This window comes from Limulus polyphemus, unplaced genomic scaffold (genome assembly GCF_000517525.1).
Source record: "Limulus polyphemus unplaced genomic scaffold, Limulus_polyphemus-2.1.2 Scaffold707, whole genome shotgun sequence".
Lineage (NCBI taxonomy): Eukaryota > Metazoa > Arthropoda > Merostomata > Xiphosura > Limulidae > Limulus > Limulus polyphemus.
Genome location: NW_013666317.1, coordinates 379,819 through 396,332, shown reverse-complemented (window position 1 = coordinate 396,332; position 16,514 = coordinate 379,819). Strand labels below are relative to the sequence as shown.

The 16,514-nt window shown below is 30.1% G+C and overlaps 1 protein-coding gene across 1 annotated transcript in view; it reads right to left on the bottom strand.

Annotated features, from left to right (window-relative positions):
• The window catches only part of LOC106460096 (E3 ubiquitin-protein ligase HUWE1-like), a 165,843-nt gene that overhangs the window by 46,861 nt on the left and 102,468 nt on the right, over positions 1 to 16,514 (bottom strand). The window contains 10 exon segments of the mRNA XM_022386717.1: positions 1,235 to 1,353; positions 5,246 to 5,395; positions 5,777 to 5,939; positions 8,646 to 8,886; positions 9,266 to 9,483; positions 9,934 to 10,101; positions 10,642 to 10,723; positions 11,383 to 11,501; positions 12,886 to 13,038; positions 13,942 to 14,184. Of these exon segments, the coding sequence (XP_022242425.1) occupies positions 1,235 to 1,353; positions 5,246 to 5,395; positions 5,777 to 5,939; positions 8,646 to 8,886; positions 9,266 to 9,483; positions 9,934 to 10,101; positions 10,642 to 10,723; positions 11,383 to 11,501; positions 12,886 to 13,038; positions 13,942 to 14,184 (1,656 nt within the window).

Here is a 16,514-nt window from a genome sequence, read left to right as displayed (position 1 = left end):
ACAATTCTTTGATAGTTCTCTCTTATGTTTCATTATATATTACCTATAACCAATAGAAAGTCAAGGTTTTCATCTATCAAATGATGTATAATGTTGTATTCTGAACACAATATCGTCAATTTCACTTACAGTACAAGATTCGTTCCCATGGAAAAGTTAACGACTAGCTTGGATGAATTTGTCTATGTTTTGCATGTTATTAGTCTATATTCTTTTGTGAATTATTTAATTAAATAAAAATTAAGTGCATTACTATCTATAAGATAAAAAATTAGGGTTAACTATTTCTTGTTTTTTTATATTTATTCTTTATTTATTATTATTATAAAAGTAACTAAAATCTAAAAATACAAATCCTTTCAAATTATTTAAGACTAGATTAGGTTAAGTATGTAATAATAATAACATAATTAAAATGGTTCATGAGGCATGCATGCAAGCAGCTAGTGGGTAATGTAATTCAATAGCGTAACTTGAGCTGCATATTCTCCGAGTGATTTACAACTTATAATGGCCCGGATAGTAGTTAGACATGGTCCAAAGGGCAATAAAACAATAAAATCTAAGTATAAATAGATGTATAGTGGCCCTATCTCAAAAAGTAATTGTTCAATTCAACCGACCTTGTAACAACCAAAAAAAATCAAAATAAACCTAAACTACCTTTTTTTCTTTCTAGAATGACTTTTGTCCATGAATATATTGAGTATTGTTTTGAATAGTCCATGTCCAAAGTAATTTTCATTTTAAAATTAAAAATACTTTTCCTCATCTCTGCACTTTCTAAATGTATTTCAAACGTTTTTTCTCAGTAAAACTTTATAGTTTATCTGTTATTTTCTCTATTTTATTTTATTAAAAGTACTTCACTAAAAAATATGATTTTTTGTATGTGAAAGACTTATATAAACTGAAATACTGCCAAATTTTGTGAAGATATATATACACTATATTGAAAGTTAGAAGTATTAAATCTATAAAGACTTTATTGACTACAAGGAGGGCATGTGGTCAGTCAAACTGATGGAGCCCGTGTTGAGAGAGTTAATGACATTCATAAGCACCAATAAATATTATTTAAATCTAGTCATGATCATAGTAAAATTAAAAATACAAACTCATAGAAAAGCACTGATTCCTAAAGTAATTAATGATAATTAAAATATATATATATATTATTAATTTTAAGATTATTAGGCATTTGAACTGACTTAAAAATTTCCCAATAACTCACCCCAGCTTCATCATCATCTTGCTGCAATAAATCATTAGCACTGTTATCACGGACCAATCCCTGTGGTTCGCTTCTCTGGGAAGTTTGCTCAGTAGATGTTTCTGTCTGATTTCCAACACCTGGAAGACACCAAATACACAATATCAGGGTAGCAAATAATAATCAAAACAAACTGTATTTCAAACTTGAGCCCTGTACATATTTTCTCTTATTACTTTGTATTCTAATCATATAACACTTCATTTCAAAAATGAACTCCACCTCAAAAGCAATGTTCATGTTTTGAACCAATTGTTCTGATGAAAAGATGTCTTTCCAAATACAAACTTGCACAAGCTATATTTTTTGTAACTTATGAGCATAAGGGATTAAAACTCGTGGCAAGAAAAATAATGAAATTAAAATCTTCAGGAATAAGCCACATGTCTTTCAATCTATTATATCACAGGTTTCATGTATTCCTTGTATATCTTTTCCAAATATAAGAAAATTTCCAGTTCTTCTCCAATTGCATTCTACATTAAACTTAAACAAACTCTCATATGATACAATATATCTGACAAACATATAAACAAAAACAGGAATCTTTTCAAATTTTTCTCTCTCCCATTAAACTACTGGTGATGTGTCATTCAAAATACACAATGGTCAAAAATTCCTGGGTACCTGAATTCCCAGAAAAACTTAGTGTTTGGCCTATGTGTGTTAACCTTGAACAGCAATAATTATATGGTTATTTTCTATTATTTAAAAAGCAGTGAATAAGAGTTTTCTCCCCTCCCCCCAGCAAATGAATAATTCATTACTTTATAGAGTTTCAGAAAAATCTTTATTCTTTCAAATACTAGAAAGAGAATTGAAGTTTTAAGAATACAAAGAGAAGTTCAAAGCCATGCATTAAATATGCAAGGTACTGAATTTAAATTTAAAATTGTAGCAGCTCTTAATCATATTATTCATTAAATAAAAATGACATTGAATTGAGAGTAAAAAGTTCATTATATCATTTTAATCATTACAGATATCTAGATCCTTTTTGTTTTTCAATTTACTGAAATTATTGGGAAGCTGTTAATGCACAAAGATCCCACAAGTTGATACTACATACAAGTATGGATCTCAACAAATCAAAATTCCTTTCTTTTTCATTACTTTATTTTCGAGTTTCCTTTAATTAAGAAATTAAGATGATAGAAATTTTATAAATTGCAATATCAGTATTCACATATAGCTTTAAGCTAAGCTATAGCAATAATAATATACACTCATTACAGAAAAATTAATTACTACTGATGTCAAGTATCTAGATCGGTAGTTGCTAACCTTATTGTGCCATGTACCCAAGATGCATATAACGTTTATATATATAAAATGGTGAGTCAACAAATAGTGAGTGCTGGATTCTAGAAAAGTCTACAAGTACCCTTAGTGCAGTGGCGTATCAATTATTTTTCTTAGCGATGGTGTGTGTGAACCTACAAAGTTAGAGATCCCAACCTTTAAAAACTGTATTGTAATACAAGAAAAATTAATTTTTTTCTGAGTGAATATTTAGAAAATAGGCATATTCTGGCAAAGATGAGTCATTTCTGAGACCAATCTGTGGAAGCAGGCAAGTTCTAGTTAAAAATATTGTTCACTACATATTTACAATTTTGTAGTAATGTTAAGGTATAATTTTACATCATTCATAATTATCCAGACATTTAAAGCAAATTTGAGCCAAGCTTTTAATGAAAATATCTTATTCCATCAAAACTTCAAAAACAACATAGATATGCTACTAGTCTTGGGATATGCATACCATAGGATTGGAACACTCATCTAGATTGTGATATTACATGTTTTTCTAGAAATTACAAGCATATATTTAATACATAATTTGATTATTAACTGTTATGGTAAACGATATTTTGAAAGCATTTTAAATCTTGTTTTCTAATAAATGCACACTGTTCCATAATATCACAGAAACAAGCAAATAAAACTACAAATAATTATGTTATTTGTTTATAAGTATAGTAAAGCATTCAATGTGCCACCATTTCCTAAAACTTACAAAAAAAATTAATGAAATGGAATTTTTAAACGGTGAAAGAATCAAATGGTGTATATCAAAAATATACTACATATCACATAAAGCACAATGCAGTAACACTCAAAACAAGTAAACACGTGATTTTGAGTAGAGCCTACAACTGACTTGAAGGAGCATTACTTTGAGAGAAGTTGTAAATTATGTAATTTAATGAAAGTAAAAAAAGAAAAATTTTTAAATAGTTTTGTGATACTAAACACATTGATTTTCCCATCTATCTATAACTACAGTGCATTCAAATCTTGAGTTAACTCAATCACTATTTCAGTCAACTTACCTTCACCTTTATTTACAAACAAGGAACAATTTGTTCATTATTTTGATAGATTTGCCTTCATTAAGAATAGAAAACTAATTTTCCTAAACAAAGATACTTTTTATTAAAACAATGAAAATTTTGTTTCTCTCTCAATGTGTTTAATCATTTTGTTTCACAGTCTGAAGAAAAATGCTTCTTAGCACAACTTTTAACTTGTCAGGATAATTTTTACAAATGTCCATCAAACTGAAGTATTAAAGGTGCTGAAATGTACTCACAAACCCAATGAAGTAAAAAAAACAAAAAAATACTGGAACTTTGCAAACTTAATATTCTGTGATGGGCTTGGTATAAAATACCAAGTCTGTATACACATTTGCACTCAATAAGTATTTATACCATAACTTTTAGTACAGTACGTGTATCTTCCCAAAATCTGGTAGGTCTGATATTATATTTGACAGCTCTGTAACCAAAGAAGATTGAAGGTTATAAAAAATATGCACGATTTTATAGTGAGTAATTTACATAGAATTTCATACTTCTCAGAAGGGTGGTAAATAAATTAGAGATTAAATGTCACAATTCTCATACTAAGGAAAATTCAGGGTTTTCTTTTAAATATTGCCTTATAAACTGAAGAAATTAAAACTTATATAATATTAAAATTTGGATTATTAGATACGTTTGATGTGAAGTTTATTTGTAAACCATGATAAGAAAGCAGCTTAATTAAATTTTTAATGTAACTCACTAAAAACCTTGTGACATGTGCAAAAAAAAACGATGCTCATAGTGAAAGGATTAAATTATGTTAAGTCATTAGCCTATTTATACAAACAGAACTCCAGTTTAATTATGACTTGATATATGTGCAGGAACTTTTAAGAAAACAACAAATCAAAGCACTGTGTTCCTAAAGCATAAATGTACTTAACTTACTGGTTTAAATTACCAAGTTTTTTTTTTTATATTATACAACATGAAAAATGTTCCAAGAATCTTTGTTCATTCCCTAATTTTTAAGATAAAGTTATGACTATCAAGTCTTGTTTAACAAAACATATGTTATTCTAATTTTCATATTGTTTTATTCTAAACTTAGGCTACTTAAGGAATATTCAAAATACTAGGTTTTTACTTTGGCAGTTATGTACATATTTATTTATGATTATATTCATTTACTTTGGTTACAAACCATATAGGTGCAACACTTAAGGCTTCAAAATTATTGTAAACAAACTTATGAACATGTAATATAATGTTGCAATAAGTGAACGATAGTGATTAAATCTTTCATCTTTTCTAAACAAATACACAAGCTTTAGATTTTAGATGTATCCAATGTCCTATACACCACTGCAAATACGCACAGTGTTCAGCATTAGGCACTGTAGGTGAACCATTATGGTTTGTACGTTTAGTGGTTAGTACACAATGCCCCCTGCTAATAGGGGAAATTCAGGATTTTTTTAAATATCATCTTATAAACTGAAGAGCTAAAAAATGTATACTATTAAAATATGGATTTTTAGCTATACTAATTGGAATAACACACAAAAACTAGCTTAATTAAATTTTTAATGCAAGACACTAAAACCTCAAGCCCACGCAGCCGAGTTAATGAAACTAAATAATATATATTTACACTCACCTTCTTCAGGTTTTACAACTAAAGCATTAAGAAGTTCACAGATCACATCTTTCATAGGTCCATCAGTGACTTGTTGACCGACTCCTTTGGCAGGTAAGGCCTTCAGCATTTGCACAGCATTACTGCTGGTGTATCGTCTGTCATCTTCTTCTACATAAAAAAAAATCAAACTGTCTTTTAAACATTGGAAGTTATGGTTACAGTAACTTGCATGTTTTTGTTATACAATAAAAAAATCCCACTTATGTTTAAAAAAAAAAAGCTCTAAGATAGCATAAAAATTAACTTTGATCTTTCCAATACTACTCTTTTGGTGGTTAGTAACCATAAACTAGCTTAATTATCAATGCAGTAAGTTATAAACACCAATAAATAAAAAGAACAGTGACTATAGCATGGTAATTATGGAATAAAATACTGGGCACTGCTTTTTCTTCTTTGTTAAATGATCATAACAGAAATTATTTTACAACAATATTTTACCAATAGGAAAAATCGATTGTTTAGATTTATCATTAATTTTTTGCATACCACGTTTTGTAAGAGGTAGTAAGGCAATCCGAAGTGTTGACTTAGCAACATCTTTAAAAAGCTCTGGATCTCGACATGCAGCAGGACCAAGAACCCTTAAAACATAATGCATTTCTCTGTTACTTAGTGGTGAATTGGAACTTTGAGTTGAGTGCCGCACAACCTGTAGGGAAAAAAAGTCCAAAGTTTGGAATATATAGAATTCTTTAAAAAAAAAAAAAAACTTTAAATTTATTTCACATTAAACTTCTCATCAATTAACTTAGCATAACAGACTAGGCTATAAACGTAGGATTGTCATTTTTCTCATATTAATATATACACATACACACTGAAAATTATATATGTAAAGGAACAGTGCAATGGACTAGTAAAATTTTTCAACCAAGAATTGTCTGCAATAAATCAGTGAACACAACTTTATGCACCTGTATATTATGTTACTCATGTACCGTGGTTAAGAATGCATGTTTTCATATTTTATTGAATTATCTCCTTCCTCTTAGAAAGTTCTAGTGTTATCATGTTAACAGTCACTAAAGTAAAGTATCATGCATGTACCTCAAGAAATAGCAAGTGAAAACACTTCCTTGCACTAATCGTGTGTTTAAAGTGAGCTGCACTGCTACAAACTTCCCATCTCTGATTCAAGCTTTGACTTTTGGGACTAACTGAGAGGTGTGGCAGTTATGGGGCATTAAGGTTATCTCATATAATGTTAAGCTTATTTACATATCTATTTCTGAATGTAAGTGAAAAATATCAGGCTACCTTGGAATTTCAGTTTCAAAGTTTTTGTTTTTAATTAACATGCCAACTTTATCATACAAAAAAGACAGAACTCCAACAAAGAGTTAAAATAATATGGTCAGAGACAGAATGAACACATGCAAGTGATAAATATCCTATGGTGAAGTTTTACTTGTTTGATGTTAAACAGGAAGCTACACAATGAGTTATCTAAGCCCTGCCAACCTGGGTATCAAAACCAGACTTTAGCATTACAAGCCATCAGACTTACTGCTGAGCCTCTGGGGAAGGAGGACTATAGTGAAGTAAACTAAAGTAGGGAAATGGAAACAAATGTGAAGTGATGTACATGAAAGTAGAAATTGTGAAAGTAACATACAAGACACATACAAAAAATATCAATATTACATTAAATTCCATTAATTACTGTTGGGGTTTCCTATGCATTTTCAGTTAGTTCTTTATAGTGAGTGTTGTATAAACACAAAATTACTCTACATGTAATGTTTATTACAAAAAATATAGACTAAATTTACCAAGAAGCATCACATTTAAAGTTATTTCATTTAATAGCTAAAAGTTATTTACCATGGATGTTTTTGCCTTAACTTCAAACACATTATTAACCATAAGTAGACTATGCAAACTTTCCTCTAAATTTAAACTAATTATTTATCTTTTACTCTGTTCTGTCATTACATATAACTAATGTGAACCAAGTTTTAGCAATGCTGTTAAATACTCTTACAGAATTATCTTCATTATATTTCTGATATAATTTGAGAGTTCAACTTCCTCTATCCAGAAATTAATCACTGATTATAAAATCACGAGAAGGATTGGATGTAGTAGCCAGAAAAAAAAAAAGTGGGGGAGAATAAATTAAATAAATGGGCTGAAAATACCTTAATAATAAAAAACAATTATCACATAAGCTTCATAACAATAGAAAGAGTTCAGATACTGAAACAACAAATTATAAATGTGCCACTAGAAAACGTGGTTTTTAGTAAGAAAACATTTGCAGAACCTCTTTTTTACAGTTTACTCTCGAACATACATCAGAGTCAATTTCAAATCCGAAAGTAGAGTGAGTTACTTTTTAAATTTTAAAATAAGAATCCTACAGAGCAACACTTAACATTGTTTATGAATTTACTTGTCCTAGTTGTAATGCTAGGTATATAAGATCTAACACTCAGTAAAAATAAGTCAAGTATAAAATAGCATGTCACACATAACTGCAGTGAAAGAAAGGAATGCCCATTTCAAGATTATGACATGAAGCAACAATGTAAGCAATCTATGCATCAAAGACACTTTGTTAATCAAATGGTTAAAATCCAAGATTAATGAAATTGGTTCAGCTATGAAACTGTAATCAAAATTGTGATGAACTGTTGAAAGTATTCTCCCATTGGTGACCTATGAGTAATTTCAAAGTATATTATAATTTTTGTATGACATTTAACTTCCCATGTGGCAACTAGCAATATCATGTAACAATTTTCTGTGGCCACTATTAAAAGGTAAAGGTAAAAAGGGTGAGTCTACCACTTACAAGAGGGAATGTCTGTAGTCAGCAAACTTCGAATAAATAACACATCTAAATCCTAATCAAGAAACCCATGTTTGAATTGGGGTTTTTAAATGTGTCTGAACTTGTGTATTTTTTAAGTATTATATGCAGCTTAATTAATATAGTATTAAATTTTTATTGTCATATTTATCAATATGGCAACCACATGAGCACATCTGGAACCTAAATCCCTTAACTTCAAAGTTTTGATATACATCTATGTGATATTTAACATTAAATATAAACTATCAACAATTGGTTCAGAAACCGAAGATGCAATGGCAGTTTCACAAGCAGCAATTGTAGCAAATGATTACTTCATTTGAATGTAACCTTTGTTTATATATAGAATTAAAAGTGTGGTAAAAAACAAGCAAAATAATACCTGGCATTAGTTTGAGCTTTACTACTGATTGTTCATGAACAACTAATACCTAAAATTTGGCACTTGACTACATCTTGCACAACGAACCACTCAAACTGAAACTGTGAAAAGAAAGTTAATCAGAGAAATATATAAAGAACTCCAACAAAACTAACCTTCTCCATAGCAGAACGCAACGACTGGGGGTCTTCCAGCACATGGCGGATTAAGAGGGTTGCTAAAGAGGTGAATCCCGTAAATGCTGAGCTTTGAGTGAGATTTAATAGTAGTTTTGGTCCACCAAGTTCAGTAAATATTACAGCATTTTCATAACTACGTGTTAAACGAAGACACAACCTCATTACAGCATGCAGGCTGTCTGGCTCAACAGGAATACTAATCAACCCAATACAGGCCCTACAACATGAAGAAAAATTACATTAAATGAGACACATTTTCTATTATGAAAAAGTATTTATACCACATTTTAATCAGCTTCTTTTTATCCCCTAATTTTTCCACACACCATAATAAAACCTTACTTACTGTTAAAATAAAAATAACTAAAAAACAAGTATGTCAAACTATTACAAATTAGCAGTTCTTTATGATCCACAGATGTTTTTATTATCTTATTTATCATTAAAAATAAATACTAAGTGAGAAATGAATGTAAACCTTTATGAACATAACATCAGCTACAATTTTAAGTGCATAAACCAATATTAATATATTAGAAAGAGAAGGTTACTGTCAAATAAGAAATGATTTTTTGAATTACACTGAGGAAAATTACCTGACTAATGTAGCTGACTGTTCTCGTGTTAAACCTTGAACTATCTTTACTTCAGCAATTGGTTCAGTAACTGGAGATGCAACGGCAGTTTCACTACCAGTACCACTTTCATCTGTATCCATTGTTTTTTCTTTAATACGATTATCTTCCTTCTCTTTGTCTTCTTTGTTTTCTAATGTTAACATAATTGGTCTCCAATTGCCTGTTTCTTCATTAATCTGAAAAAATGCAACATAATTAAGGTAATAGGCTTTGGCATTTTAACAAAAGAGTAAGATAACCTCCATCTTCATAAACCTGGGGGGTGGGGTGATTTGTGATAATAATTTGAGCAAATAAATTATGAGCCAATTTTTTTAATTGTTTATACAATTGTAATTTTGCACATTACATTACATTCCTCTTACTGAATAAGATATGCATATATTCACCACAAGAACCAGACTTGGCCAACCTACGTGCACAATTCTATTATTATATTCACTTGAAATCTTTTCTTTATAATGCTCTTACTTAATACAAAATATAACATATATCAAAACAAAATTAGCAAGTAATAAGGTATTTAAACATGTGTTATGAACTTTTAACATGAGGCTATTTTGTGAGGTTCAGAAATCTCAGTCATCTGTACTTGGATTTACTGATCTGTCTATGCTACTTCATACCTGGACCATTGTACTAAACTGAACAGTGTAGCGTCTCCTCCCAGCTGTGAATCTTACACTCTGTTCTCCCACTTTGTAAGCATCATCTATTGTTTTGTTGTTACTTCCAGTGTAACTGTTCCATCGACCAGTCCGATCATCAAACCATTTCCACTGTCGTTTGGAGACCTGGAAATTAAATGGAAGCGTTTTATATTTTTCTCAATCAAAAACATAAAACTTATTTTCATTTTTTTTTCTTACTGGTAATACAGTGCATTGAATGCATCAGCTAATATTCACTAAACTAGAACTTGTCTCATCAGAAACTTTTGTTGCTGCCTACTCTCCATGCAATTATTTAAAAATTAACATTAAAAATGATAATAAACTTATACTCTGAACAAAGCTTAAAAAAATATTTTAAAAAAATAAAAAATTAAACCTTCTCATAGCTATAGCTTGTCTTTTTGTTTATGGTTGCCAAATACCCTCCCTCAAATCACCAGAAAATAAAACTGAGAATTTCAAATTTAGGATTTTTTAAAATCACATTTCACTGGCACTTATTTTTAGATAAAATAATAATAATATTTAAAAAACAACAACATCCAAACTATCTAAAAGTAGCAATAACAATGGTAATAGCCACACACAGGTTCATATTATTAAGGTTAAACTTTTTCCACTACTACTAGCTTAATATAGATACCTTAAAGTAACACAGACCTTTAACAATGGTGCTCTTCTTATTGAAGAGATTGAGGCCCTTTCAAACAAATCTATCAGGAGGCATACTGAAGCTGGCCACCTTTAAATGAGAAAACGACAAAAGCTCAAGAAGACTACATTAATATACATACACATACTTAAGAATTAATGGCATACAGAAAACTTGTTTTTATCAAATCACAGTTCATGTTTACATATGATTTTGCTTTGTAAAAATATTTCTCTGTGTGTGTAATATATATAACAAATTTCTTTTTCAAGCTTCAATGCATATGCACTTTCTTACTGAAACTTAAAACACCAATAGGGGCCAGTAACTATTAAAAGTGAGACAAATTATCAGTCAAGCAAATCAAACCATTGTTCAAAACTGTTTGTTTGTTTTTAATTATGCACAAAGCTACACAAGGGCTATCTGTGCTCTGCCCACCACGGGTATCAAAACCCGGATTCTAGCGTTGTAAGTCCGCAGACATACCGCTGTACCACTGGGGGGCTCAAAACTGTTATTTAAGCTTCTGAAAACTTTTCTAGTTATTTATTTTTAAATTAGAAGCATACTACTGTGCTAAACATTCACAATTAGTTATGAAAAAATTAGTCTTACACCAAAGCAAATTATCAACTGATCAACCATGTAAAAACAACAAAAACATGACTTACAAAAGCTGTGAATTCAAGAAATCTTGAAAAATAAAACTAAAGTTCTTTAACTGGATATAACAACAATTTCCTTACTTTGGAGTAGGAACATCTTTTACAAGAACAAAACACTGTTGAGCAGCATCCAATAAAGTAACAAGTGTGTCTATGAGCTGATGTTTTTCTACAAGACATGCACACGAAATCCTCATTTCCTGAATAACAAAAATGTATAAAAACTGGTTATATAATATTATTTACATTTGAAAGTTCTAACTAAATAAAAAGAAAACATGAATTCTGTCAATATTTTGTATCAGTAGTAAATATCTCTTTATTTTGAAAGAACTCATACATGCATTAATACTGATAATAATTATACACTCAATACTATTACAAAACTAAACCTAGTAATTTTATTAGCACTATATGATTAAAATCTTATTTCCTCTAACCAAATGCATGGTATTTTTTACAAAATTTCTGAACTAAAGTAAGTGAATTGAAAGAGCAAGCCATTTAGCCTTCTTTATCTCTTCAATAAGTTGTTAGTTTGTATAGAATATTTTACCCAAAGCTACACATATCTGCATATAGCTATCCTTAAATGAAGGGAGCTAGTCAAAAGCATCCAATCACATCTCTTGGGACACTCATGATTAAATGGTCATTCTTATAGTATGCTCATGGCCTCAAACAGCAAAAAATGTTTTTGCAGTAACTGAATGAAAACCATGAAACTTTGGATTCCCAGTCTAGGCATGCTAACAACTAGGCCACACCAGGCCTTTAGAATTTTGTAAATAAAGTACCAGAAAATAACTGTGTATAAAGAAAGCAGTCTCTCAATCACATTTCCTAATATTTGCAACTTTACCATTAAAGACAAAACAAAAACTAGTTTTATAGAAAATTGTCACACCTACACACACACATATTTCACTATTATCTATGCTACATTAAAGGTATATGGGTGATTATTGAGCTCTGCACAGCCCTGATGAAATGATTATGTAAAAAGATAACATTTTAATTATAGATTTATGAGTCAGCAAAACTATAATGAAGCAAAGTATAAGTGGTATCATTTTAAAGTGAAAATGTCTGCAGCCATAGCACCCAAGAACAATGGGGATATTCCTTTTATCAGATTCATTAAGGCATTAGGATCTGAATATTAGAATTCACAGTATCTTAGATCCCACTACTATTCACCAGCCATTTGTGGGCATGATAGTTACCACTAAAGACAAAAATAGAAATCTTATATCATCAACCACCCTTGATTTCTATCTAAAGTTATTTCATCCAACCTCCACTTTTTTTTTAGTTCTAATAATACATGATGTTGTAATTTTAATGCTGAAATAATATATATATATATATATATATATATATATATATGATTTTATAAACTGTAAACCTACCTCTATATACTGAATATCCCATGGATATTTCTGAATAAATGCTATATTGTTCTGTTACAGTTCTACAATTTTGCTGGTGCTATCATGTATTTGTTGGTGCACATAACTATGATAAAAATATATGCTTTAACATATATATCTATGTCTGTAGCAAATATTAAAAGAAACTTACCTCAAAGAGAAGAGTGAACAAGTGAATCCTAACAGCAGTTTTTCCAGCTTCTGGCAGAGTTGACAACTGTGTAACCCACTCTTGTACAGATTTTGTGTCAGCTGTAGTCATTGGTGCAGTGGCATTCAGTAGCTTAGAAACATTATCTTCAATCTAAGAAATTTCTTATATTAAAACCTTACGTATTTGGATAGCAAACTTCTGCAAAATTCTTACAAACATATACAACAGAAACTTGTTACATTTGTTTTAATAAACACTTCAAAAAATATGCTCACAGAATGTAAAATACAATAATGCCTCAATTATGTGCTGAAATTCTGGTGTCTTACTGGGAAATTAAGGTTATTGTAGTTGCAATGAAATACATTTAGAAAATTGACTTATCTACATATCAACTGAAATAAGCATATAAAAATGTTTTTTCAAAACAATGTGCAGTTATTTCATTCATTTACAAGTTTAAGGAGTGGCCTTGACCTAAGTCACATCTAACTTTTGAAACAATTATAGAAAAATTAATTAACCAAAAAATTTAAGATTTTATTAAAATGAAATGACATAGTCCAGTATTTTCTCTAAAAGTTCTCAGTCAGCACAAACATGTGAACATAATATAGATCTAAGTATTCTGTTGCTATTAGTAGGTGACAATCTCTCAGCTGGTCTGAAATCCATATCTCAGTATTCCTCAAAGTACAGCTATTGCATAAAGAATGTTTTCAGCAGTGTTTACAAACATCTTTGATCTCAGATCAGTTTTATGCTTAATATTTTCACACACATATAACTATCATCAAAATCTACTCTAATTCTTTATATAATTGAATTTGATATTAAACTATCATACAATTTTATTCTTCAAAAATGGTTAGTAGACAAGAATGAAAGTGGACACAGAAAGGAAAGGATTAGTATGCATTGAGCTAGAAATGATTAAGGCATTGAACAGTTTTATAATGTATTCGAAAGACAGAGTATCACCTAAAACATATGCAAATATTATTAAAATGTTTTTTTTTCCACTATAAGTATATACATGAATTCTCAACAAACCTCTTGAATAAGCTGTTCGAGCATCCTATCTCGCCAGGATTCTCCATTGCGGTTAACAACAGCAACAAGTAAATCACACACCCTGTAAACAGTGTCAGGTAATGTATCAAGTAACCTAAGACAGCCAGGTAGCATCCTGTCAGTAAAATCATCAATTATCTTGGATGAAAGAGGTTCTTCATCCTGCTGCTCTTCTCGTTCTAGTTCCTGTTGATCATCCACTTTCCTTGGTTCTTCTTCTACCTACATTGAGCCACATATTTTGTCAATACCTTTTAACAGTTCAAAACAAACAGTTAAATATTTCAATAAAAATTGGTAAGGGCATCAAATCAACACTTACAAAAATTGTACGAGATTGAAATAATAATATAGTATAAAAACACACTGAAATCTCAAGACTCCTTTTTTCTTACTTTATACAAGTTCTTAAGTTGATGATACTAAACTATCTTTATATTTATATATCTTCTTTGTACTTCACAACTGCTTACTATTCATGATCTGCAACCATATTTTGAAACCTGAGATGCTGATTAAGTACTATAAGACACTGATAAAAATCTCTAGGTACAAAATTGATACATTTTTGTTAGAATATTTCAAAAATTCCTGTAAGAACAACACAAATTTAAACTACTGATAAAAGTTACAGATAATTCTTTCATCCTAATGCATAAAAATCACGAGAATTGCTGAACACTGAGGTAAAAAAGTTTGTAAAAAATATGTATTATTTAATTTGTGACAGTTAATACTTTGCAACTTTATTACACAATTGAAGCAAGCATGAAAAATTCATCATAATATGAAATACAATTTATATTCTACATTCTTTCCAAAACATCAAACTTAACTAGCATTACTTCTGTCATCAAAAAAAGACATTAATTCCAAATTCTAATGAAAGAATTCTTCTCTCTAAGAAAATAAACTGAAATATTTCTTAATAATTGCACCATCATTTCATAATTAAAAACAAAAAATGAGATCATCCTGCAGTACACTTCTAATAAAGACAACAGTAAGTTTAATTTATCAACACATTCTTTAATTCTTCCTTCAGTGATTTAATGGTTGTTAAGCACAAAGTTACACAATGGGCTATCTGCTCTGTGCTCTTCACAGGTATGAAAACCTGGTTTTTAGTGTTATAAGTCTTCAGATACTTGAAATAAGGAAGCACATGATGCTAATATAATAATAGGTACACAAACAACAACTTACAAGTATGAGGAAGAGCATACAGTATGTTTTGATTGAACCTTGGCCTTTCTTTTGGTATGGTCTCTACTAAGCAATACAGGGTTTACATATACATATATACATTTACAAAGACACAAGTCACAAGGCTTATAGGGAAAGTTGATATCTGATCAAGTGTACGCGTTGTGAATAAACATTTGCCAAATATGGCTGATGTTGCTAATGCCCTTATCATGGTTTAGTGAAATATCATTAGTTTTGATGATTTCTATAGTTTCTAAGCAATTTATTTCTTTTTTTTAGCTGTGGTTGGTGTAGGAGAAAAATTTCACCCTAAAGTATTTTCTGGCCTGTTTCAAATTAATGATATGTTAAAGCAAGCAGATATCTGAAATCCACCTCTATGCATGTGACCTTGGTACTCTTTGCTTCTTATTTCCAAGGAACATGATGTTTGTCCTATGTATTTCTTTCCACACACATCTTTCTTTTGTTCCTTTAGTAGGGATTCTTTCATGTTAGGTAGTAAGGCAGCTTTTACATCTATAATCAATTGGTTAAACAGGCAAGTAATTACATTGGCAGTTTCTGCCATGTTTTATATGTTGTTGATAGGTAAAAGGTTAGAATTAACAACACTTTTTACAGATTTGATGTTTAATAAAAGCCAAATCTATGATGTTAGAGTTGAAACCTCTAGGTAGTTCAATTCAATCAGTAAATATTTTTTGTGAGTGCAAAGTTGTATAGCACGACTTGTGTAGGTGAAGTAGGAGAATATTTTGTGTGACAGTTGGTGATTAGATCTTATGTGTGACAGCATGGCGATGGAATGCAGTTTCCTGCATAAACTGGTCACATTATTATTCTCTCTTTCAATTAATATCTAAAAAGGGAAGACAACTGTTGGATTCTACTTCATGTGTGAAAATTATGACATTGGGTTTTAAGGTGTTTAAGATTTCAATGAAATTATAAATATTTTTCCCATGTTACTATATACTAAAAATATCATTGATGTATCTTAGCCAGATTTCAGGTTTCTTGATGTGGGTGAATTTGTTTCCAAACAGTTCTTCTTCTATAATGGACATATAGAAGTCACTAAGTAGAGGGGAAAGGGATCGCATTGGTAATCCAATATTTTGTTTGTAAAACTGGCCTTGATAAATAAAATAAGTGTTATTTAAGCAGTATTCTGTGAGGGTGATTAGGTGGTCTATTACAGGATTGTGTTCTTGTTTTTCTCTTAGATGGCGTAAGGGCTTGTTCTACAGGCATTGAAGTAAATAGATTTTACGTGAAAAGATGCTATCTTCTTGATTTATTTGGAAATTTTTAATTCTACTTACAAAGTCTGGACATGT